The sequence below is a fragment of the Microtus ochrogaster genome, chromosome 15, assembly GCF_000317375.1.
Source record: "Microtus ochrogaster isolate Prairie Vole_2 chromosome 15, MicOch1.0, whole genome shotgun sequence".
Lineage (NCBI taxonomy): Eukaryota > Metazoa > Chordata > Mammalia > Rodentia > Cricetidae > Microtus > Microtus ochrogaster.
Window position 1 is genome coordinate 38,240,546 of NC_022017.1, and position 26,777 is coordinate 38,267,322.

General features: G+C 47.1%; 1 protein-coding gene across 9 annotated transcripts in view; it reads left to right on the plus strand.

Moving 5' to 3' along the window:
- Asap1 (ArfGAP with SH3 domain, ankyrin repeat and PH domain 1) overlaps nt 1-26,777 on the plus strand; it is a 287,931-nt gene that overhangs the window by 49,842 nt on the left and 211,312 nt on the right. For 8 of the 9 annotated variants that reach the window (XM_026782793.1, XM_026782794.1, XM_026782796.1 and 5 more), the window contains exon 3: nt 24,126-24,252. In XM_026782793.1, the coding sequence (XP_026638594.1) occupies nt 24,126-24,252 (127 nt within the window). Of the gene's footprint in view, nt 1-23,979; nt 24,253-26,777 lie in introns of those variants that run through there. The other variant, XM_026782799.1, reaches the window with a different exon arrangement.

The window sequence follows — 26,777 nt, forward strand, 5'->3', positions numbered from 1 at the left end:
AGCTGTGTGACCTAGAACAAGCTACTATCTGTGAGCTCTGATTGATTCGCCTGGGGTTAATAATAAATCCCACATATGGCTGAATATCAACCACGTCCGCTGTGCCTGGCGCATAGTAGATCCTTCGTGCTCTGCCCTCTGTTCTGCTGGCTCCGTTCTTAGGCAGGCCAATTCCCCATGTTGGCTCCTGATGGATTGGTACTCCCAGCCTCCTGATTTCCAGTGTGCTGACAAGAATGTCTTTTTTTTTCCCCTCTAGAAGGTGTGGGATAGAGATACATTTCCAGCTTCACTGGCTCCGAGCATCTGCTCTCAGCTTGCGGAGCCCATGAGAGGAGAGGTCTAAGAAGTGAGCAATCTGCCCACCAGGTTGGGAAAGATATGGATGATGGACCAGACTGAATGGGCAATGCCATTTCTATGTAGAAGAACTAATAAAGAACCTTTCAAGTGCTTTGTGGGGAGTGGTTAGTAGGTAGAGGAAGCCGGTGATGTGGGCTGACCATGCTCTTCCCTGGCTCTGTACCTTTGCATGTGCGTTTCCTTCTCCTGACTAGTACATACTCATATATCCTCCCAGACTTGGCTTCTGAGGTTCTCTCTGGCTAAAGTAGCCATTTCCTCTCCCCTCTGGCCTTATTTCCTTGTTGTCACCGCTTTTCCGTTTTTGAGCAAGCCTCCATTGGGCCGCAGCACTATGCGATGGAATACCAATGAGAATCTATCATAGTGCTGTTGTCAGAGTTGGTCTGATCCGTCCTCTTCTCCGTGTTCTCCAGAGCCGTTACTTGTTTATTCATTTGTTCAGCAAATATTTATAAAGCACCTGCTATTTTGCCAGGCATTGCCGCAGAAGCTGGGGATTCAGCGCCCAGCAAGAAAGACAGGGAAATCAATAAATAACATGGAAGAACAAGATAATTTTTGATGGTATGTAAGTTAAGAAAATAAGCCAGGGCAAAGAGGGAGGGAAAGATCTGAAGCGGAAGGAGCGTAAGCAGGAAGGAGGGACCATGTGGAGACAGACCTGAAGGGGTCAGTTTGTAGGGATCTGGGTGCCCGCTATCCTGGGATGGCATGTGCAGATGCCCAAGGTGTGTGTGATCCAGAAGTGGCAAAAACCAGGGCTGTGATGTCACAAAAGTCAAAGGCTTGGAAAGTGAGGTCAGAGGTTGGCCATATGTGAGGCTTAGGTTTTGTTCTGAGTGCTTTAGGTCACTGCTTTTGAGTCTTCTTCTGTGATGCTTCAACACCGTCGCCGGATGCCACAAGGTGCCCATTAAGAACTTGAAGTGTGGCCTGTCCCAGCTTGAGATGTGAGTATAAAACTGATCAGTTTCCAAGAGTTGACACGACAAAACAGATGCAGGCGTGTTCCACTGATGCCACGCGGATGTCTTTCTTGGTCCTTGTGGTTAGAGGACCTAGTATTACTTTCTAATAGTAATCTATTAATAGTAATAGTAATCCCATCTGTTTCTTTTGACTTTCCTCCTCTGGCGTCTGTGATTTGAACTACATGCCTGACATAGTCTGACTGCCATCGCTGCAGTATCCTGGGGGTCCCCTGAGTTCTTTTTTTTCACTTGCTTGGTTACATCGACCTCTTGACTGGCCTATACTCCTCCTCGAGACCCAGTACTTTATCTAGTAGGTAGAGTCCTTGGGTACTAGGTGTTTAACTTGGACCACCTAGGCCCACATTGTTCCTTGTCTTCAAGGCGTCCACCACAGCTCTCCCCGAGAGATCTTGGTGACCTCAGACTGCACATGGTGCAGGTCAGGGTACCTGGAGGTGACTGCCCAGGAGTAGTCCTTAACCCAGAGGAACTACAATGAGTAAGTGCTCAGCCTCCTTGTCTAGGCCCTTCCCTGAGGTGTGCTTCAGGGCGTCTCCAAGGCCTTCAGTGGGGCAATCTCTGGTTGCCGTCTGTGCACCTTGCTCTTTAATACATCCAAGACTGGCTTCCTTTCTCTCTTTGTCTTACGTCCCTGTTACCTCCCCAGGATCAACTCCCAAATATGGACGTGTACTCAGAGCCTGTCTCAGGTTGTGCTTCGTGGCAGACCCAGTCCTAGCCTTGAGTCCAATAAACAGGTATTCAGTAGAAGACAAGAGGGCCCACTCCAGTATATTTCTGTGCATAGGCTGGTTGCCAATGTTTAGGGCATGGGGGTGGGGTGAGCATAATAACAGATTCCTCGGTAAGTCTTCTTTGGTCTCTGGACCTCTAAGCCCAAGGACAAAGAGCAGGGACACTGAGTGCACCAACTTTGGGGTGTGTCGTCTTTCTTGTGCACACACCCAGGAGGATGGTTGAGTCAGAAGTTGAGTCAGTGGGGCAGAGCCACTCGGGAGAGCATAGTCCTCTTGGATTAGCTGGGTCATGGGGCTCAGGGAATGTCTCTCAGCAGGAATCGGGCAGGCACTGTTCCCCACATACAATAGAGTTTCATGGGTGCCAAACCTTTATTTTTTTCTAAGAAATAACCATGCCTAACCCCCAATATATGTAGGGGTTTTTCTTGGTGTGTTTTTAATTAATTATATTTTTTAATACTGGGTACTTCTCCAATTTTCTTTTCTATTTTCGTCTTTCTCCATTTCTCTCTCTTTCTCCTCTCTCTCTTTCTTCTTTTGCTTTGTTTTTTTTTTTTTTTTTCAAGACAGCGTTTTTTCTATGTTGCCCCGGCTGTCCTGGAACTCATTCTGTAGACCAGGTTGGCTTTGGACTCAGAGATCCACCTGCCCCTGCCTCCCTAATGCTAGGATTAAAGGCTTGTGCCACCACTGCCCGGCTAGTTCTCCAATTTTCTAAAGCCAACAGGTACACTGCCATTCATTCTAATCCCGCCCCCCCATGTATGTGTGAGTGTTTTGATGATTTGTTTATTTTCCTTTATGTATCTGAGTGTTGTCCCGGATGGTTTTATATAAACTTCACACAAGCTAGAGTTGCCAGAAAAGAGGGAGAGCCTCAACTGAGAAAAGGTCTCTGTAAGACCCAGCTATAGGCAAACCTGTAGGACATTTTCTAAATTCGTGATTGGTGTGGGAGGGCCCAGCCCTTTATGGAAGTACCCTCCATGCACTGATAGGCCTTCAGGAACACAGTCTGAGCAAGCCAATAAGCAAGGCTCCTCCATGGCCTTTGTATCAACTCCTGCCTCCAGATTCCATCCTTGCTGGGGTTCCTGTTTGACTTCCTTCAGTGATGGACTGCATCGTGGAATGTAAGCCAAATAAATGTGATAATTTGCAAGTAATTGGCCCCCATAAGCTTATAATGAATGGCACTATTAGGAGGTGTTTTTTCGTTGGAGTAGGTATGGCCTTGTGGGAGGAAATGTGGCACTCTGGGGGCGGGCTTTCAGGTTTCCTAGGCTCAAGATATTTCCCAGTGTCTGTCCCCTTCCTATTGCCTTCTGATCAAGATGTAGCCAGCACCATGTCTGCTGAACATTCCAGCGGACCATGACCATTGCAATCGCACAAGCTGCCATGCTCCCTGCCATGATGACAATGGTCTAAACCTCTGAAACTCTAAGCCACCGCCTCAGATAAATGTTTTCTTTATAAGAGCTGTGTGGTCATGGTGTCTCTTCACAGCAGTAGAAACCTATATGACAGACCCTTTCCTCCCCAAGTTTTGGTCCTATTTCATCACAGAAATAGAAACCTTAACCAAGACAAGTGTTTCACCTGCATGTATGTCCGTGAACTATGGTGTGTTGCCTGCTTCATGCAGAAATCAGAAGAAGTCATTGGATCCCCTGGAACTGGAGTTACAGATGGTTATGGACTACTTTGTGGGTGCTGGGAACCAAACCTGAGTCCTCTGCCATATGTTCTGTCTGAGCACAGAGAGCCATGTGACCATGGATTGAATCCTCTGAATCCGTAAGCACAAGTAAACCCTTCCAGCCTTAGGTTGTGTCTGTCAGGAGAAATTTTGGTCACATCAGTGAAAAGGTGACTGGTACAGGCAAGATGGACTGAACCATTGGCTGCTGGTGAATAGAGCCTCTCTCAGCCCCCTTTCTCCTCAGAGCTCCTGGAGACCACTGCGAAAGAATTTGGCTCTCCAATTCTTCACTTTTTCAATGCATGAAAGTCACTCATCACTCAGGATCTGACGGGTTTGTGAGATCTAAGACAGGAATGTGGGACAAAAGCCAGATATATATCCCTTATTATAGCATATCAGTTATTAATGATGAGGGATGAGAACTCATGGAAAGTTCGATGCCTGGTGAGTTGCCTGGGTCATGCCCTTACGTATGTTGGCATGGGTGTGGGAAGATGGAAGGAAGCAGCAAGGTGACAGATCTTGATATGCAGAACTGCTGGTGTACATCTGCTCACCAGTGAATGTGCAGGACATGGTCATTGTATTCATGCTATACCCTGGCCAGAGAGCCCTGTTGAACCATCTCAGCATTGAACTTGTTTGTGCCCACTGCCAACTTAAATGCTGCCCTGCCTTTTAGAATAGAGACATGCTCCTTTGCAGCAATATTCAAGGCCTCTCTCAGTGCCCCTGCCTAACCTCTGGCCTCTTCTCATCCCTCCTCCTTGGTCCTATGCTGTCCTCATGCTCAACCTGTGCGTACTACCCTGTATCTGATGCGCATTTCAGTCCCCTGTGTACTTGTCCCTGCTGTGCATATGTATTCATAGTTAATACCATACAGTGTGAGCTGGTCAAGAGCCAGCTACTTTCTACTGAAGGCAGCTTAGCATCATCTGCTCTGTGCAGTCCTGGGTTCTGGTGCCCTCTGCGATTATTTCTTTCTTTGTGTCCCATGTGCCTAGTTTCCCTGACATTCCAGTGACTTGGCAGACATGTTTAGGGCACCCTCTCTGAGGAAACTGCATAGTTAATGAGGGTTTCCTGCTGGGTGTTTGCTAGCATTGATTCAGGCCCCATCTTGGTGCCAGATACCCTGTGTGCATTTTCTCGTCACTCTTTAGACTATTATGTAGGAACTCCCATAACCTTGTTTCTCAAAGGCACAAAATGAAGCTTAAAGAGGTTAACAAAGATAGTAAGTCCTGGTACCAGTACATACACCTCTAGCAATCAGACGTCAGCATTCTTATGTTGCTGAGAACAATGTTGTCTTTTATTGTTCTACATTATACCATACTTGTCTGTTTATGGGACTGCCTCCTGGTATCAGTCAGGGTCCCAGCAGGAAACAGATGGCACACTCAAAATAGGAATAATTGAGAAGAATTAGATACCAGAAGAGAGGGGTAGGAGGCAAGGAAACTATAAGGGAGAATGGGGACATCCCTGGTCCCTGTGGAGATAGATCTCAAGAGGGAGGAGCTACCTCTGGGAAATGGGACCTAGAGAGGTTGCATGGGGAGGGCCCTCAGACAACACCCACATGGCTAGATCCTGCAGAGGACGGGAGGACAGACCTCCTGAAATGTTCTTCCTCTAGTTACGTGTTATCATGTCACACATCTGAACTGAAGCAAAAGCCAGAGAGCCAGAGGCCTGGAAGGGTAGAGAGGGCCTGGCGGTGCAGGCTGCCTGCTCTGACTCATTGGGTGCTGAAGAGCTTGGGCTTTTCCTGTCCTTAGCTTCTACACTTGTAGCATGTTGTGCTGAGGCCAGCAGGCAGGAGGAGTCTGGGCAGGGTGAGAAAATGGAGAGGGAACCAGCTTTAGTAAGTAGACAGTGTACAGGGTCTGCTTGTTGCTCACACATGGGCATGCTAGTGAGAATTCTTTATTTGGATGTTTGTGCCTGTCTTTTCATGCATTGCTCATGGGGAGGATGCTGGAAGAATTTCCCCAACTCTCAACCCCTCCTAGTCTTTTCAGTGGTGCTCAGAACACTTGTTCCATTTCAGTTTGAATGTGAATGTGGTAAACAAGGCTTCCTCCTCCTCTCCCTACTCCCTCTCCTTCTCCTCTTTCTCCTCTTCCTCCTCCTCCTCTTTTAATTTAAGAAGCAAGTAGGTAGATGCTGTGATGGTCTTACATAGTCTACAAGAATAAGCCGCAATCTCTGACTTCCTTGAGCCTCATTCAGCAGCCTTTGCCCAAATCCCGCAGATAAAGGCTGGGAAATCAGCTATAGTGCAGAGTCCATGTGAGTTATACTGTGTGGTCCTGGATGATGCCTTAGGAGACCCTGCCTTTCCTGGCCCAGCCCAGATGTGTGGATATGTCTCTAATTTCAAGGGTAATGTTTATATCTGTGATTCCACATTTACTGGCTGAAGGACTGGAAATAAATAAAATTCCTAATTGATGGTAATTCCAGAAACTTGGTGCATGAAGTTGGGTGTGGTGGCACATACCTGCTAGATAGGATAGAAATGTGTATTTTCCTACCTATTGTTCTAAACAGATGGGGAAGAAAAATTGCTGGGGCTATGTCATTATAGACGCTTTTAAGGACAGAAACATTTTAACCTTTCTATCCTTAAATTTCCTCATATTACAGCTCTCACAGGGCACCATAAGAATGAAAGAAACTTTTAACAGCTCTGAGAAGTGGTAGGTGGGCTGTAATGGGAATGCCCTTCCTTTCCCTCTGATCAATGCCAGTAGGAGCCATTTGGCTATGGGTTCCTTAAACTTCTCCCCACCCCCTTCTCTCTCTCTCTCTCTCTCTCTCTCTCTCTCTCTCTCTCTCTCTCTGTGTGTGTGTGTGTGTGTGTGGTACACACATGTGTTCCATGGCCTTAGTACAGAAGTCAGGAAACAACTTTCTGGAGCTGAATCATTCTTTTTACTGCGGCCAAAATTTAATTTGGCCATCAGTCTTGCATGATATTTCTGATCCTGTCAATGGTTTTTGTCCAGCATCTATAAAATCCTTTCAGTAAAGACTGACTTACTTCTCACCTTCTCTCTGTCTCTTCCTCCAGTGATGGTACAAATGAGAATACGCCCATAGGCTTATACACTTGAATACTTGGTCCCTAGATGGTGGAACTGTTTGGGAAGGATTAGAGGTGTGGCCTTGTTAGAGGAGTGTTGACAGAGGTTCCTGGTCCTGCAGCCATTCAGTCCCAAAGAAACACATAGAGGCCAATATTAATTATAAACTGGTTGGCCTATTAGCTCAGGCTTCTTATTAACTAACTCTTACATCTTAAATTAACCCATAATTCTTGTCTGTGTTAGCCATGTGGCTTGGTACCTGTTATTAGTGAGTCATTCTTATCTTGCTTCCTCTGCATCTGGATGCTGACTGCAGACTGAGCCTTTTCTCTTCTCAGAATTCTCCCATTTTGATCACCTACCTATACTTCCTGCCTGGATACTGGCCAACCAGGGTTTTATTAAACTTATACAAGTGACAAATCTTTACAGGGTACAAGACCATTGTCCCACAGTAGAGAAGGTGTGTCACTGAGGGCGGGCTTTGAGATTTCTCAGACTCCTGTCATTCCCAGTGTGCTCTCTGCTTCTTGCATATAGATCAAGATGTGAGCTCTCAGCTGTTCCTGCCACCAAGCCTTTTTTTTTTTCCTGCCATCATGGATGCTAACCCTCTGAAACTGTAAGCCCAAGTAAACGCTTGGTTTTTGTAGGTTGCCTTGGTCATGGTGTTTTGTTACAGCAATAGAAAACTGATACATTTCCCTTTTTCTTCTCCTCTCTGTTGTTTTCTGCTCTCCACACATCCTTTCCCTTCCCTGCCATCCTTTTCCTCCTCCCTCTTCTGCTCTTCCACTCATGCCACCAGTCAGGTACCTTGAGGTCTCTCTTTTCAGCCACCTCTCCAGGGCCTTCACATTCATGGTCGATTCCTGCAGTAACCAGATTGTTAATCAGAGAGAGTACATATGGTCCAAGGATCAGCCCTGAGACTGAATACAAGTCAGTGACCATAAACTATGCTTGACATTGCCTGAGGTCCTTTGAGATCAGAATATGGAACAGTTAGGAAACGAGGAAGCAGATGTGCAGATGCGCAGTACAAGGCAGCTGGCATGATTTGAGTTCTTCAGCTAAGGTGTAGATTTTGGAAGGGGGCTTTGTAGATGGATGCTCTAAATACCATTGTCATTGGGGTTAATCCATTTATAGTTGTTATCTTCTTTGTATGAAAATATGTCAGGATGCATGCTGCACTTATAATTCCCAGGGCTGAGAGGTCAGACCCTAGCATCGTGTAAGGGGTAGGATTTAGACTGGTGCTTTCCTGGTTTAATGGCTGCTCAACTTCCATGGCATGAATCAAGCTCAGAGGAGCTTCACCAGCTTTCTGGGTAGAGTGAAAACCTGCCCTCTTTAAATGCAACAAGTAGAGAAACTTGTTGAAAAGTGATTATGCAAAATAATATAGCACTTCTCAGCAGAAGTACGCCCCACCCCACCCCACCCCGGCTAAATGCCTTTCTGCATTCTGAAGAGGGGGCTGGATATATTCTTGGGATTTTGGTTTGGCAGTTCCACTGTTCACAATGGGAAGATCTGGGGTTTAAACACCAGAGTACACTATGCTGCCCAGATCAAGTCTGTTCAGATCTGCGGGGAATTATCATCATCTCTTCTATGAGCCAATGGCTCTGTGGCTGAGGCAGAATCAAAACTGGTGCCAGAAATGGTTTCCAGTGTGGACACAAGTGCTTGGTAGCTGCTGAGGAGAGCAGGCTTAGCCTCTCAGAGCTGCCTCTCCTGCCAGAACCAAACGGTGAATGGAAGATGTTGGAAAGAGGCCTCTTCTTACTAGATGATCGAAGCACATGCGTTTCTCTCCTGTTTTAGTTTCTCTCAGCTGAAGGCGAGGTGGTAGTAGTTGGCCATTGTTGTAAATGGGTATGTGTTAGAATCAAGTCAGCTTTGGCGTAGGCCTGACAGTTCAAGGTACTGAGGTCCTGGAGTGTCTCAGGGTATGGGGCTGTTTTCTGGTCTGGTTTTAGAATCAAAAAATGGAAAAGATATATTCTCTCTCCTAACTTTATTTATTTTAATGATTTTTTTATTGAGCTCTACATTTTTCTCTGCTTCCCTCCCTGCCTCCCCTCTCTCCTAAATTTATGTGTGAATCTGTGGATTTATTCTCAAGAAAACAGGGCCAATTATAGTATTTAAATACACTTAAATACATACATAAAATGTGTAAAATTTAGGACAACAGGGAGTCTGGAACATAAAACCAGGAGTAGGTATGTAGTTGTGCCAACCATAGAGTCTTAGAGAGTTTTCACACTGAAGCTGCAGGCTGGCGCTCTCTCTCTCTCTCTCTCTCTCTCTCTCTCTCTCTCTCTCTCTCTCTCCCCACACACACCTTGTGTGAGTGTGTGTGTGTGAGTGTTTATGTGTGAATCTGTGTATTTATTTTCCAAAAAACAGGTGTGTGTATGCATGAGTGCACATGGGTCTTCATGTTTCTGAAGGCCAGAGGTAAACCTCAGGTGTCACATCTTGTTTGCAAGGTTTTCTGATTTTCTAAGACAGGGTTTTTCATTAGCCTGGGGTTTGCTTTCTTAGCTAGACCGGCTGGCAAACAAGCCCCAGAAAGCCTCCTGTCTATGCCTCTTCACGTGCTGGGATTATGTGTACTTGCCACTATGCCTGACTTTTCTACATGGGTTCTGGGAATCGAACTTGGGTCCTAATGCTTGTATAGCAAGTGTTTTTACCAACTGATCTGTTGTCCCAGTCCTCTGAAGCTACAGACTCTTTTTTTAAGCCTTTACAAAAGTGTGTGTGTGTGTGTGTATGTACGCGTGCGTGTGGTATATGCATGTGTATGCAAGTGTGCACATGCACACAAGTACTGCTGTGAATCTTATCACACGTGCTTCTTGGTGTTGAATGTGTGTCTAGGCGCTATTAGCCACATTTTAGCAATGAGGATTTTATAACTGAATCAAATTGAGTTGTGTGATGTATGCCAGACAATCTCTCAGTAGCCATGATAAAATTATCCCATATTATTTCACGTTATTCTTGGTTCTAAAAGGCCTTCATAGAGCATGATACCCTCACTATCTCATCACAACCCAGGCCCTTCTTAATAAATAACAAAAACTTGCCGTTTTTTTCATGTGGTCATTGGCACCAGGATTTGATGAGTAGAGCGGGCTGTCTTCACAGACATGCCCACATATTCAGAATTTCTTTTTGTAGGGTCACATATTAGCAAATTCCTAATTTGCTGTTGGTAATTTTTCATTGTTGTAACCACTTCCTAACTATTGCCAGAATGACTGCTATGTCTACTCCGCTGAAAATCTAGACTCCATCAAACCAAACTTTTGCCAGTGCATTAGTTACTTTGTTGCTGGTGAAAGGAATTTAAGGAAGGAATAATTAATCTTGGCTCAGGTTTGAAGGTGCAGTCCCAGCAGGACAAGGAGAACAGATTTTGTTGTGTGTATAGCTTGCTGGCAAGTGAGCACCAGAGAGCTTCCGCCCTCCCTCCATCTCCAGAGCTGCTCACATGGGCTCCACAGTCAGGGAGCAGACAGTGAGAAATGCTTGTGCCCCTTTCTCTTCGGTCCAGGAGAGCCCAGGGGCTAGTGCCGTCCATATGCAGGATGGGATTTCTCTCCTCAATTAAGCCTCTCTAGAAGTGGACTCACATACCCAGAAGTGAGTCTCTTTGGTGACTCCAGCTCAGGTCGTGGAGAGCACCATCATCTTGACAAGTGAAAGGGAGATCTGGGAGAACCGAGAACCCGAGGGATGTACCTGGGATGGCAGCCATTGGGAGAACTGGGCACACCGAGGGATGTACCTGCGATGGCAGCCGTCGGGAGAACTGGGGACACCAAGGGATGTACCTGCCATGGCATCTGTCGGGAGAACTGGGGACACCAAGGGATGTACCTGCGATGGCATCTGTCGGGAGAACTGGGGACACCGAGGGATGTACCTGCGATGGCAGCCGTCGACCTTGTTCTTTTTCTTTGAAGCACATAGGTCTCAGCACATGAACTTTGTAGAAATGAATGTGCTGCCCAGGGACCCGCGTGATTTTTCTTCCTGGTTCCTATGTTCCAGAAGAGAAGACTGGGCTCCCCGCAGGTGTGTGTTGTCCTATGAGCAGAGATTAAACATTCTACGCAAGATCTGGAGACAGGATATAGGCATTTGATCGGACTTCCTTCTCTCTGACAACTGCCCATAATCCCAGGGAGAACTAGGACTTCAACCTATGAGGAACTTGACTTGGGTCACAAGCTCTAGCGGTTGTGATACGCGCAGAGTTAGATGCATCACACCACGGGACATAGGGGGTCTGTATGGAAAGATCTTCCGTTTCTCCAAACGCTTCCTCCTCACATCACTCTGGGTTGAATTCTAAAGCACGTGAGAAGGCAAGCAAGGAAAAGCTGTTCTTGACCCACTAATACCCTATCAGCTGGCTGCTGGGTTATAAATGCCACGCCTACTGATAAATAGCACATTGGCTGTAAATAAACAGATAAACAAATAACCGAGTTAGGATCCTATCTATTTCAGCCGTGAGAAAACTGCTGCTGTTTTTCTGGTCTCTGACCTGATTGTCCTGGAAAGGCTGGGACAACACTGATTTTAAAGCATAGAAGTCTTTGAGCTTAATCATCTTACTGTGTTTGGAGTCAGCCCTGCCTCCGCTCCCTTAACCAAGGGTGCAAAGGTCGAGTAAATACATTTGCTTCTTCAGAATTCTGCTCTGTGGGAGCTCCCTGGCTCCTTGGAGGCTGGTTTTCTGAAGCAATTGATAAGATGGAATTTAAGTGCATGCAAAATGTAATGTGTGTGCCTGGTGAATTGAGACCAGTCTTTTCAGCAATTCTGTAACTCCACAAAATAGGCCTTGGTGAGTGTCTTCAAAATAACCTCGTAGAATCCCAAGGCCTCCGACGTAAAATCTCAACTGTTGGGAACATGACTATGGTAGAACCATTTTAATTTGACTCCTTCCGAGATGAGCTGGTTTCATCCTTGTTTGACTCAGCCTGTACTTAGGCCCAGCTTATACATTAGGCTCACGTTTTAACTATATGTAGACTAAGTTCCAACAACAGTAGTAATACCACACACACCAGGCCAGAGAAGTGTGGAGAGTATCTGAGGCCAGGTAGTATTTCCATGGTTACCAGAAAATTCAAACTTTTCTGTTTCTCTAGTTCTACTCCCTGGGTCTGTTGCCTCGTGATCTAAAATGACTGCCAGAGTGTCAGCCATCACGTCTGCATCACAGTCAGTATGATAGAGGAAAGGGGGAAGGATGATAGGGTCCTCCTCCAGCCAAAATAGCTCTTAAAGGGGGGGGGGGATTGTAACTGCCATGCAAAGGCTTAGGTGTCCTTTCTGCATTTCTCCACCTCGATGGCTCCTTTCTGCTCTCATGCACATGTGTTCTGTGCCCCCTCACTTCCTCAATACCCTTGTCTCTTCCTTCATGGTCCCCTTTCCAGTTATATACCCAGACTCACACCCACATATGCACATAAATATCAACATTTATAATGCAAGACTCTGCGTGTGAGAACATGGGGCATTCTGAGTTTGAGATGCTTCATTTGTACTTTTCCAGGTTTAATCCTTTTTCTTTTTTGCTTTCCCCAGAATTTCATGGCTTCATTTGTCCTTACAGCTACATAAGTTTCACTGAGCTTAGGTACCACGTTCTCATGATCCATCCATCTGCTGGCAGCTATTTAACTGGTTCCATGGCCTTGCTGTGTGACGAGGGCAGCAATGAACATGTATTGATGAGCCGGTTGAGCAGGCATCTCTGTGGCAGGCTGCTGAGTTTTTTGGGCATGTGGGACCGCTAGGTCACATGTTACCTCTACTTTTGATCTGTCTAGAAACCCCCACGGTAGCAATTTCTGTAGTGGCTGTACTCATTAATACGCCCGTTATTCATATACGTTCCTCTTTACTGCATCCTCGGCAACACTCACTGTCTTCTCGGTGACAAGCTTTCAGGTTGGAGTGAGATGGGGTGGCACAATATTTTAGTTTGCATTCCCCTGATGGGTAAGGATGCTGAATAGTGTATGCGTGTGTGTGCGTGTGTTTGTGTGTGTGTGTGTGTGTGTGTGTTAGCATTTGTGTTGACCCATTGGTTGTCAGTTTAGTGTTTTATATTCTAGCAGTTCTTTGTGTATTCTAGACAATACCAGTCTGAAGTGGAGCTCTCTAAAAAGGCACTTTCCCCAAAGTCCTCCACAGCATTTCTGCTTACCTCTCACTGGCTAGACTGCCACAGCAGCCGTGAGAGATCTCAGGCTGGAACGGCTGTCTTTTTGCTGACTCTGCTACTTCCTTGGATCAAACTGGAGCCTTGTTATTGAAGAAAGAGAGACCAGAGAGAGGTGATGGAGCCAATCCTCCCTGGCATACCCAGTGGAGTACAGTGGCTGAGCATGTGGTTTAGGGTGTATGTACAGCATTCGGTCCATACAGAGTGGGATTGCTGAGCCGTGTGGTCAAGAATTCCAGGTTGCTCCCAAGTTGTGTTAGCGCATGTCCCAGAAAGGTGTGTTAGTCCCAGGTCGTCGTCCTCAGCAGCACTTTCGACTCTCTGTCTCTCTGACTGTGGCCATCCTGGTGAGTAGGCCGATGTGGCTCTGATCTGCAGTCCTGCTTTGACTCATGTGGGACATCTCCTTATGGTTACTGTCTATCTGGAGTAATGTCTGTTCGACTCCTTAGCCTGTTTTGAAATTGCCTGTTTGTCTTTTTATTGGGGGGGGGGGGCAAGAATTTATATCTCTTGGAGAGTCTACCCTTATCAGAGATATGATTGACAACTTTTTTTCCATCCCATAATAGTTCCTTTTCCAGTTGCTGATGCAAGCATGTTTATTAGAGGGAGATTTACTTAGCTCCCAACTTTATGGTGGGGATAAGAGAGAGGCAATTCTTAAAAGGGTGTATGTAGATAGATCAAGACGGGGAATGTAAGCAGTGTTCCAAAACTTTGTCTGAACTGCTGGGAATTTTAAGTTGCTAAAATTAATTGAGGGTAAATAAAAGTTAGTTCTTAAACCCAATCATTGGAGAAAAAGTCAGTTTACACACACATATACGCACACATGCACACACAAACGCACACAGGCATGCACCAAAACAAACCCTAAGAAATTGAAATCAGCCTCTGGAATCATTCAACAGCAAGGTCTCTGCATCTATTAAGACAGCAATTTTAGGACTAGGGAGTTGGCCGTGCAAACATGAATACCTGAGCCCGATCCTCAGAACTTGTGTAACGGCTAGGTGTCTACTTGTAATCCAGGGCTAGGAAGGCAAAGCAAGAGGAGGTTCCTTGGGACTTGCTGGCCACCTGGTCTAGCCAAATCAGCAAGCTCCAGGTCCCACTGTTTCAAAAACTAAGGTGATATTTCCCAAGGAACTATTCTCAAGGTCAATTATAGGCCTCTATGCACATCTCTGCCTGCCCCCCCCCCCAGCACATGCACTCAAACACCTCCAGAGCATACATGCACACCTGCATGTATGCACACAAACCAGCTCCCCGAGCCCCAGCAATTTTATGTTAGTATACATGGTACTTTACCTCTAAAGCCAGAACAGAAAGACTAATTTTTTTAAAAAAAAACAAAGCCTTATAAAATAAAATTTAAAAAATATAGTACAGAAGCTAGATGCATCTGTCAAAGTGTTTGCTAACAATTAGAAAGGTTTTATTTCTTTTGAATTAACACCCCTAGTGTGATTTGGAATGTTCACATTTGTGAAGGTTGCTAACCAGTAACATATGCTGAGAAAATTCTGCAGGGGGTGGGCAGTTTCCCTGCTTTCAAATGAAGTAACATCCTACTTTTCACAAGCTGCTAAAATTCTGATATCATACAGGTCATTTTAGGTGGGTTCAAATGGGTTGTAGGTAAAGTCATGTTTCTGAAGAACAAAAATGAGAAACTAATAGAAACCATCCCTGAGAAGGACCTGCTGCCCAGGACTGGGGGCCTTGCGGCAGCTCTTGGCTTCTCAGTAGCCCATGAAACACAGTCGGTAGCATCCTGGTTTTTAGGCTCAGTTGTCACATACTATTAAGAAAAATCACTGAGTTATGGGACATTTTGGCCATAGGGTCCTCAGAAAGTTCCTGCCCCAGGCTTCTGGTTTCAACCACAAAGGAAAAAAAAAAATAAGGCCAAAGGAGGTAAAAATTTTGACCAAGAGAAAGGAGCCAGCCTCCCTGGCATCCCACGTGGCAAACATCTCTATGCTACCATTTACATTTATTGTTTCTTCGTGAATCATGTTTCAGATGAGCAGTAGCTCGTAAAAGACAACATAAAAATAGGTCTTGGGGAAATGGCTCAGTGGATAAAGGTGCTTGTCATGTATACCTGGCAACCTGAGTTCAGATCACAGGCCCAAAAGTCGGATGTGGGTGTGTGCATGTGTGCATCTGTGGTCCCAGTGTTCCTGCGGCAAGATGGGAGGGAGAGACAAGGGAACTGACCTGCACGGAAGCTCAGGGCCACAGTACGTAGCACCTACACAGCAACAAGGGGGGCCCTGACTCCAACAAGGTAGAAGGTGCTCTCTGACCTCTACATGCACACGAGGACAAGTGTCCGCGGTCACACAGATCACGCGCTCGTACAGAACATATAAAACACACATACACACTCTACATGGGCTAACTGGGTTTGCGGTGAATCAGACACTTAGAAATACAAGTCACCTTTGCCTGGACTTAGGTCACATTTGAAAATGGACCTTTTTTGTGTATATTTGAACAGTTCCTTAATTAGTCTCTGTGTACACAGAACCTCTTGATGGCAGGCTCTGTCCTTTTCATATATATATAGTTGATTATTATTGAGCTCTACATTTTTCTCTGCTCCCCTACCCTTCAACCCTCTCCCAATGTCCCCATGCTCCTAATTTACTCAGGAGATCTTGTCTTTTTTTGACTTGCCATGTAGATTAGATCCATGTATGTCTCTCTTAGAGACCTCATTGTTGTCTAGGTTCTCTGGGATTGTGATTTGTGGGCTGGTTCTCTTTGCTTTATGTTTAAAAACCACTTATGACGTGAGTACATGTGATAATTGTCTTTCTGGGTCTGGGTTACCTCACTGAACATGATGTTTTCTAGCTCCATCCATCTGGGCAGGCTCTGTCTTATGTATGCGTTTAACCCCTGAACAATCTAACTTTGTACCTGGTTAAAATTTCAATAATGATAGCAGTAGCTACATATTAGGGACAGCACCTTGCACCTGGCACCTCGCAAGGATGAGCTTGCTTAAGCCTTTCAGCACACTGACAAAAGAGGTCTTCTGGTAATCCTCCTTTTAAAGGTTAAAACATTTGGAGTGAAGTAACTTGCCTAAGGTAACAAGCCCTGTGAAGCGGCAGTGTTGGCACTGAACCCAGATGATCTGAATCCAGGTCGCACAGTGGAAAGATGAGGGGCTGTCTGAGAACAATGGGGCCAAAATGGGCTTACTGGGATTCAACCTAATACTTCCACACCCACTGGGAAATGTACTGGGGACTTGGGAGGCAGTGATCTCTTCTTTGAAAATGACCACACTGAGTGCTTATTACAAGAGCAAAGGAGACATGTGACCTGCGCTCTGTGTGTATTGGAGGGCCATCATGGGATGGGCAAAGGGGGAGCATGGTCATGAAAAAGTCAGAGTTTGCCTGTTGTATGGTAGCTGATCAGGAAGCGTGTCACGGGTGGACTGACACGTATTGGCTCTGGAGAGCAGGAAAGCAAAGGGTGGTAGTGGTAATTAGATGGGGGAAGAGAATGGAAACAGCAGGTGAGTGCTGTAGCATCCTGCTTCAGATTATAGCGAAAGTGTGCCACTCTGATACTGGTACGGTTTGTGTGTGTGCATGTGTGTGTGCTTCTTACTTTTAAACCCAGAGCCTTACATAGTATGCAAAAGCCTACCCCCGAGCTATAACCCTGGCCCTCGTTACAGTTATTAATAGCAGAAACACGCTTTACAGGCATTCCTTGACACTTTGATGCCTTGCTTAACATTCTGCGCACTGGAAATGGGAGGTTCTTCCTACAGGTTCCTTACTCCCTCCCTCCTTAGACTTGGAGCTGGGAAAGATGGACAAGTGGGAAAGACTTGGGAAGCGGGGCATCTGGCCCTGATTCCCACTCACCTGCCTGGAACTATCGGGCCAGTCACCTGCTTGCTTGGAAATGGGTTGCCTTGTCTGGAAAAGAAAAGGACTGAGAAGCACATGATCCTGTAGATTCTCTCTGGCACCTGTTGCGTGTGATGATAGATCGCGGACACACCTCTGCTCTCGCCATTTCCCCCGTCCTGAGTCTTCACGCACCCCTCCCTTGGCAACATTTTCTCATTCCTTCATTCATCTGCTGTCATTCACCCTTCCATCCCTCCAGTAAATAACTCCTAAACATCTGGAGTTTGGGTGCTCTAACAGAGAGTGGGTGTGCCACCTCTGCCTTCTCAAGGAGTTCACAGAGTGACTGGAGAAATAAAAATAGATGAAAAGGGGCCAGGGAAGAAGTGCATAAAAGAGGGGTGTTCTATCTTGAGATAGCACGGACATGGGCATGATTAAGTGTGATCGGCGAAATTTAAAATAACACCAGTTCTTCCAAGATAAAGGGAAACCTGGATAGCATATGAGTAGCCCACCATTTTTCAGGGTATGCTTCTTTTGCAGAAGCAAAATGAGACTTACAATCCCAGACCTGTACAGATGGCAGGTTTTTACAAATCCTATAAAACATCACAAAAATTCTTCTCTGGAGGTTGTTTCTGCTTACATTATTAGATGTATCTTGTAAACAAAAAAGCCAGAACAGTTCAAAACACATTTATAGGCAGCATGCAGGAACCTGTACTAGGCAGAGCCTTCTGTAGGGAAAGAAAAGCCTGCAGGGTTTAGAGTCAGACAGACTGAATAGCATCGCTTGGTGTAGTTACCTGTTGACCTTGAACAGGCTGTGTGTCTCCAGTTCTTACAGCTGGAAATGGGCCAGCTCCTAGGTTCTGGTGAAGGTTTCAGGAGACGGTGCTTACACAACACCCACAGTGCAGTAGCCATCTGCCCTTCCTTTAATTCCTGAGGGATGCAGGTGAGACAGAAATGGACAAGGCTCCCGAGTGCCCCTGGGAATTGACAGTCTGGGACTTGGTAGTGCAGGAAACTCAGGAGGAAGCTCTGAATTCTCAGCCATGCCACGACGTTGACGGAGCTACTTGTCGCTGTAGGAAGTTCCCAGTCGGCTGTGGGTAATCTGAAGTCTGTTGGAACTGTGCTGGTATTGCTCAGTGGGAGCAATGACAGAGGGAGAAAGCTTTTATTGAGAATATCGATGTGCAGATTAATCTCCAACCAACAGAGCCGGGGGACGGCTCCAGGATCAGTCAAGCTCGCCTTTGAAACTGGACTCAGGGAAGAGGGAAATAGACTTCTGTGGAAGGTGTGGCAGAAGAGTCCTCCGGGGCTTTGGGACCTTTCACTGTCTCTAATCACTCTATGGAGCTTTCAGAACCCTGACCAGGACATCACACTGGCCTGCTTCAAAGCCCATCGGGGTGACCTGTGAGCTTCAGCTTCCCTGCATATAAACTGGGGCTAACCTCCTATCCACAGTATCTCATTGCTGTGAGTGGTAAGTGAGGCCATGTCTGCAATGACCCGGCAGCCCAAGGTGCACAAAAAAAAAAAAATCACAGTTATTGATTGCTACTCTTCTTTTATTGGACAGAAGAGAAATATATCCCCGAGTTCATCCACTTGATATTCATGCTCTGAGCTTTCTGGCTACCCGGCATTCTGCAGGCCTTTTCCCTCTTCGCTGCTTTCGAGGAAACAGTGGGAAACAGAAAGGTAGAATAGAAGGGCTTTTGTGTCTCCAAACAAACCGTGCTCCCTTCTTATTGAGAACACCCTAGTGGTTTCATGTGACATATTTAAATTAAATTAAGTACAATCGGGACTAGAACAGGCTTTTTTTTTAAAAAAAAAAATATATATATAACTTGAATTGTATGAGCGCACTTGGGAAACACTTGTACAAAGAACATGAAGAAAACAGCCGTTATTTCGTGGAGAGTAGGGTAACATGAGCCTAATAAAATAACACGTGGTTTCACTCCTGGTCCAAAAGGCCTTTCCCTTTCTGTAGTATTTCTTTAGGCTGACACGAGTTAACAAGGGAAACGTGTAAGGAAGCTTTCCCTGCTGCCTGTGCCAGGGAACACCGCATCCAGGACAGCAGCCCCGTCCAGTAAAGAGGCCAACGTTGCACTCTGCCAGGCTTTACAGACTCCGGGTGGGAGTTCACTGTGTCTCAGCTCATAGCACTGTGGTGGCTGCTCCTCAGGGCTGAGTGGTGGTTTCAAGTACTGCCTACATACTGCCGGTGCGGTGCTGGCCGAGGTTGGGTGCTCAGGTAGCAGGGTCCTGTCTTGTCCTCCAGGCTTGGTTTTCTCTGTGCTAAACTTGGGGTAATTCAAACTTACATATGAAGTTGCCGTGAGGATTCAAAAAGAGAAAGGCAGCCAGAGAGATCAGAATTTCTGTCTCCACATAAGGGTTTCACGTTCCCACGAGAATGACCTCTACTTAAAATGTTTCTCGGGCCTGGCTAAGTACTTCATAGTCCTTGGCTCGTCCACTCTTGTAGATGGTCACTGTCATCATCATTGTGTGGGTCTCCTTCTCCATCCCACCCCTGTGCTGTAATTACTCTCATTTACAGATATGAAAACCGAGACTCAGAGAAGTAATAAGTTCTGGTAGTTGCCATGTGGCAGAGATGCAAACCTAAGTCATTCTTGTTTGGAATCCACTCCTTCCTGAGAATGGAATCCTTTGTTATAGCCCCTAGAAGTTGCCTGGCTTAGGCCATTTTTTTTTGTAAGATCTTTGGTTCTAAGAAATTATCTGTGTATGTGTGTCTGGGTACATGTGTGCCATGTGTGCATATGGTCAGGGAACAACCTGAGGGTGTTGTGCGCTCCTCCTACTGTGGGTGACGGATATTGAACTCAAGTTATCAGAGATGGTGGTAAATACTTTACTCCTTGATCCTTCTCATGCTGGCCCTCACGATTCATTTTCGATCGTGACTGGAATTCATCCTAGTTGACATTAGACCCTGTTTATTTACTTCCCAAATCCAGAACCGTCACTGAAGGGTCTGGCCTCTTACGGGAGTAAGCGAATCAGCTGCACAGTGGCGGTGCACACCTTTAATCCCAGTATTCAGAAAGCAGAGACAGGTAGATCTCTGAGTTTACAGAGCTGATTCCAGTCAAGACTACACAGAGAAGCCCAGTCTCAAAAACAAAACGAAACAAAAAGTAAGTCTTCCAAAGCCTTCCTGTTCTCACATCCGAGCTTCCAGATTCTGGGAATTCTAGCATAGCCCTTCCCCCCGCTCACCCTCTTCCATCCTCCAGGTGAGTAATTTAGAGATATCTGAGCTGTGGGATGAGAGCGTCATGCTTCACACAGGGACCGTTCAAAGGGAATTCACTGTGAGTCAGCATCCCTATCCACGTCTATCCTCATTTCTAGTAATAATCCGATGACCCTGATTTTACATAGGAGAAAACAAGGTCAGCGACAGAGTGGCCAAACTCAAGTTCCAGCAACTTGGAGCATCTTCCCTTTGCTGGCTCCATGAGGGATTTGATGAGTGCTGTGACTGCCTAACCTTGTAGCTCAGAGTAGCAACGGGGTTTCAGGCTTAAAGAGCACCCTTGACTACTCACCTCCAGTCCCCCGTCTTTCGATCACTGTCAGCCATCTTGCCGTGAGCTCCTTTGGTTCCAAAGTAGATGGGAGAGTGAGGCTTGTGTAACTCAGAATCAGTTCCCAGATGACAGTGGTCAACAGTGCTGTTGCCGCCCAGAAGGACAAGCTGCTCCTCTTCTTGCTGTCTCAGGTCAAAGACACAAGGCATCCTTGCAGGGCAACTATCTTACCACTGTGAGCAGGGCTTAGCAGAATGAGCGGCCCAGGGGTAGGAACAGTCTCTGAGGGGAATTATAATGATGACAACGTAGATGATGGTAGCTTTATATAAAGCCCACTGTGCAGAAGCCCAAGTCTATGCGCATGTGGGTTTGTTTTTTTCTTCTGGTTTTGGAGAGGGTAGTGTATATTTCTGGGCATCTCCTTGTAAAGAAACCCAGCCTCCCAGTTTTGCCTACGTCAGATATCCAGGAATGGTGTTCAGGGTATTTGAGAAAATGGGAGGTGTACAGATGGTTTGCACTAGGGAATGGCTTCAAATTTAAAGAGGATTATGGCCCATGAACCCCAGAAATGGTGGGTTGAGGTGCGAAGCTTTGAAATTCTAATTGCAGACCAGTCCAAGGAGGTGTGTACTTACCCGGGCACAATATCTCATTGTTCATATATTCCTTTCCTGGCTGGAGGAGGTAGGGGAGGAGCGGTTTCATAACATAATCTTCGGAGGAAACTGAAACAGCAGTTGATGGCGGTGGTTTGAGGCTCTCTGCTGAATTCAGTAGAGAAAGAAATCCCTGGCTGCTTCCCATCGCTGAGCTTAACTTGCTGTAATAATCTTTCTTTCACCCGCAGAGCCTAGTGTAGGCCCAAATTAGCTCCAGCTGAGAGGGCTGTGTGGTCATTTTGACACACCTCCCCTCTTTTGTCAAACCATGGCATCCAAACCCAAGGTGACAGCATTTCTATGAGGAGAGAAAGCCGTGGAATCCAAGGTCTCTGGGAACAGACACACTTCTTCACCAATTCTAGGTTCTGAGTAACGGTTCCTATTTACCAGTTATGCCAGATATAGAGGAGGCATACCACCAGTCCAGTAGAAATGACAGGCAGTAGGGGGGGGAGCTCAGAAGAGGAGGGGGAGGGGACAACATTTGCACATTTCAAAGCCCAGATTCACCTACAGCCCAGGGGAAGAGAAGTCCTTTTGGAGGGAAGTTCTCTTGCTCGTTGACTTTCACTGCTCAGTGGGGGAGTCTGGGATTACTGTAGGGGAGGGAGCATGGGCTCAATTAGTCCTAGCATATCAGGGTCATCTTTGTTCCAACTTGACAGAACTTTCCAGATGCTGTGGAAAATGAGGTAGGATTTCCTTCTGGGTGGCTTATACTTCAGAAGTTACACTTTACATCCTTGGCACCTGAGTTTCCCCAGTGACCCTCAAGCGTCGCCAGCCCTCTTCAGCTGCCTGTCTTCTTCTGCCTGTCTCCTCTCTAAGCGCTTGCTCGGCCCTCCAGGTGTCCTAAACCAAACTTTTAAAGTATTAAGGGAAGAAAGTACTGTTGTTTATTTTTACTTTATCATTTTAAAAGGTGAGTTTCTCACGCTTGCCTTTGCTAGGGAAGCATCTGTTCATTCCCATTTCCTCAGAAAGTCCCTCTTTTAGTGGGCTGCGTTGGAGAGCACTGGTAAGAACCAGAATTGAGGCACAGCGCAGACCCAATTTGGCCAAGCCAAGGAGATAAACAGCACACCCTTTAAACCGTTTTGGTTTTTTCCTATGCAGGAAGCAAGCCTTTCCTATACCCACAGACATTAACTCAGCCTCCTGAGTGAGTGTCCTTATCTTCCACCTTCGTGTGAGGCAGCTGGGGATCCGCGATTCCCAGCCAACTGGACATTGTGTGGTTCACTCTCCTTTTCTGCACACTGTGACAGAAGCCTTCTCTGAGCATGCTTTCTGTACGACCTTGTCATTTTCCTACTTCCATCTGCCTTCTCCACTGGACTGTCTGTCACTTAGTTATCTGACTCTCTAGCGGAGGACAAGTTCCAGGACAGCAGGGATGTTACCTACCTGACTTCCGTCATCTCCGAATTTGTTGGCAGTTTAGAAGGTGAACCATTTGCTGTTGACAGGAAATCTTCCTCTCCCGGCCAGTCCCCACCCAAGACAAGTCGTCACCACGGGTTCCTGAGCTGTGGGCAGAAGAACCAGAGACCACAACCCTTAACCTTATAGGATAGTTTAAGTGGGCAGGCCTGGGTGGGCCACAGTGCCTGCCTTCCAAAGAAGGTTTGCTTTGCTTCAAGACCTGCAATAGGCTTTCAAGGACTGACTTCTCAAGGCCTAGATAGTTTTTGTTGTTTTTTTTAAGATCAACTTCATTCAGTCAATGGTGAGAAATTAGAAGGGTATTTTGTACTAACAACAGTAAACATCTGCTAGAGCTGAATTGGTACTTTGCCCAGAAGAAATTTAATTTCTTCACAGTAAAGAGCATTTGCACCTGAGAAATACTTTTTGCATCTCCTGATGCCGTTCCTCTGGGTTAAGAAAAAAAAAAGAATTGCACGTGGACAGGTGAAAAGTATTTTAAAACATATTTTAAAACAATTCTTCCTGGCTCCTCTCTGCACAAGGCACAGCCATGGTATTCAGAGGGCAGTGGGGTTGAGCCCCCGGGCCTCGGCCCGCGCAGCAGGAGGCGGCTTTCCGGGCCTCGCTTCCTGCACCCACTCGGGACTAAAAAAGAACACGTACAACTTTCTTTTTTTTTTTTTGGTTCTCTTCTTGCAAAAATCGCTCGCGTAATCAGCTCTCTGAAGTAACCGCTCCGGGGGCGGCTGGGTGTGTATGTGTGTGTGTGTGTTGGGGGGGGGCGAGGTTCCGGAGCCCCACGGGCACGAGCACTAGTGCGTGTGGCATCGAGATGGGGGCCGCGCACGGATCGGGGCGGGCGGGGGGTGGGGGGGAGTGGCGGGGGACGGGAGAAGGGGCGGGTCGGCCGCAGCGCGTGCGCAGAGCACTTCCGTGTTTGTCCCCGTGACTGGCGCGGGCGCGCCGCCCGCCGCCGCCGGAGCGAGCCGTCCAGTCAGTCCGCCAGGCCTCGCCGTCCCGCAGCGCCGTAGAGCCGTCTGCCCCGCCCCGTCCCGCCTCGCCCCGCCCCGTCCCGCCTCGTTGCCCCTCTTCCCCGCCCCTGCGTGCACTTGGGGGAGGCGCGTCCCCGGCCGTCGCCCGCCCGCGCGCGCGCGCGCGCCGCTCTCAGTTTGAAGGGCGCCGCTCCGCTCGCTCCTCTGCTCGTCTCCTCTCCGCTCCGCTCCTCGCGCGCCAGGCCAGGCGCCGCGGCGGGTCGGGCTGCGCGCGTGGCGTTCATGAGCCGCCCGGCGACCCCGGGAGCCTGCGCCGTGACTCACGCCCGCCCCCACTTGTGTCTCGTCCTTCCCGCGGCAGGATGCCGGACCAGATCTCCGTGTCCGAGTTCATCGCCGAGACCACCGAGGACTACAACTCGCCCACCACGTCCAGCTTCACCACGCGGCTGCACAACTGCAGGAACACCGTCACGCTGCTGGAGGAGGTAGGCGGCGGCCTGGCAGCTGGGTGGGCTGGGGCCCTGGGGAGCCGGGCATCTGGGGGAGCCACACCCCCCTCCGACAGTGTGTGCGCCCCCCCGACCCCCTGCTGTCCCCGTTGGCAGCCCTTCCCGGGGTCCTGCAGGCTTGAGAGCCCGGGGACTAAAGTAGGGAAGAACTGAGCAAGCTCTGGACGCGGGGAGTAGAAGAGAGATTCCCCTCTCTGTCTGCACTCTGTCTGGGTGCCAGGCTGTCTGCCCGGCGCTTCCACATCATTGTGACCCTTTCCTAACCCACGAAGTACGTGGCGTCAAGCCACTGAGGGCAGAAAGGCGAGGCTGCGTGGCCAAGGTCACACCAGCCAGCGACTTGGAGATGGGCCGCGAATGCACTTCTCCGCAGCCCAGCGGGACCAGGCAGGCTTAGCTGTAGCGATAAGGGCTGGTGGAAAAACCCAAAGGGAGAAAAGAGAACTCCGATTCGAGACTGTTGCCACCCCTGGGCCTGTGTCTCCTAGTCCCTTGTGCCTAAAGTGAGCAGAAGCCCAGGTGGAAAGGAGAGCTGTACAAACAGGTCCCCGCCCCGCTCCCCTTGCTCCAGGGGCTGTGGTTTTCTAGGGCTCAGGGCTGCTGCACCAGATCCGCAGGACACTCCTAAGGTTGTGGAGAGAGAGCTGAAGCCAGTGCAGTCTGCAGGGGTGGTCAGGCTGGTAGATGGACTAGAAGCTGCAGAACGAATGGCTCTGCTCGCTGGACCCTCCAGCAAAACCTTGTGGATGGATGTCCATGCAGGGGCAAGGGCAAAGCTGGTTCTTTTAAATTTTTCGATGAATTAATGCTAGAGTGGGGGTGGATGAGGAGAAACCTGTAAACCCAGGTTTACAGCTACACAAATAAGTCTGTGTAATCTCGGGGAAAATAAGGCAGTTTCCCAGAAACTCGGCATAATTCCTCAGTGCTACCAAATACCAAACATCGCTCCCATCCTAACCAGCCAGGCCTACCCTGGCTGAAAAAAACAGGGTAGGCTGGAAGAATCCCCCCCCCTCCCTGCGGGGATTATATGCTTGGTTTATTTGAGGTTCAAGAAGCTCGTTTTTAGTTAAGGCCACCAGGGCTAGCCCTAGGTAATACAGGGAATCCTGAGTTTCTGTCTGGAACTGGCTTTGGTACTACTACTCATGCTGTCTAATGTATAAAAAAACTGGTATTGGATGCAAATGTTAAAAGGCTGAAGACTTTTGTTACCTCAGGGTCCCATCTTGCCTGCCTGCCTGGTACTGTAAGCTAGTATGTTTTCTTCTAGTTAGGGTTGTTTCTAGAGTTTTCTTTGGAGTCATTGTTGAGTGATGGAAGTGGATGTTGAAATGGATGGAGAAGTATCACCTAACTAGATGTATTGGAAAGCCAGAGGTAATGTGCCCCACCCCACCTCAACCCCTTGTGAACTGGCAGTTGCTTCATGGTTAGTATCAGGAATTAAACAGAGTTGCCAGGCATTCAACCTCCCAGTGACTCTGTCCTTCCTGCATTTATAAGAACATGCTCATCTAGGAGTGTGTGGTCATCTTTTTCCGTTCCTAATTGGGTACGCCTCTAAAGGGTTTAACATTGATTAAACTGCAGGGTTACTTTCCTTCCAGATAACTTTAGTGCCTGCTAATAGAGCTGTCAGTTACTGTAACTTTCTGCACACTCAGATAGCGTTACTGTATTCTGTTTGTGCAGAAGATGATAAGGGTGCTTGGGATATGTTTGTGGATGTATTTGTGTACATACATTGAAGCAACATTATAGAATAGGGTAAATGTCATATAAGCACTGCCTTGATCTTAGTTTAAGGTAACTATATTTAAATGCAAATGCAACAAATAAGATTTTGTTGTTTGTTCTCTTTCCTTTGTGTGTGTACACACAAACACACACATTCCCTTGTGTTACAAAGTTAGGTAGAAGAATAGACCTGTGAACTTGAGAAAGAATTGGAACCAGTCTAGAAAGCTCAAAAGTGACAGAAAATATTGATACATTGTCTCTAAAACTGTAACAGTAAACATTGCATTTGTACCAATTGTACAGTAATTGGAGACAAAATTTTGTTATTTTTCTAAACTTGAGTACGGTATTGGCTAAGGAATCATTTTCCTCAATGTGTATCTTCTAACTCTTGAATCATATTCTATGTGTGTGGCGACCTTTTATATATATGCAATGTATGCTTAGTTTTTTATTGTTGGATAATCACACAGTTGAATTTTTAGTTTTTCTTTCAAACTTACCTATATGGAGAAGATACAGTATTATGGATATTCTGAGTAGATCACAATCTGCTTCTTCAGAAATAGGAGGCTGAATGTGGTAGTACATCCAGGCACTTGGGCAGTAGAGGCAGGAGGATTCTCCTCAAGCCTGAAGCTAGTCTGGTCTACCTAATGAGTGCCAGACCAGCCAGGGCTTCACAGTAAGACCGTATTTCAAAAACTGCTGGGGCAGAGGACCTGCTCTAGACATGGCAGAGACTGAGTTCCACC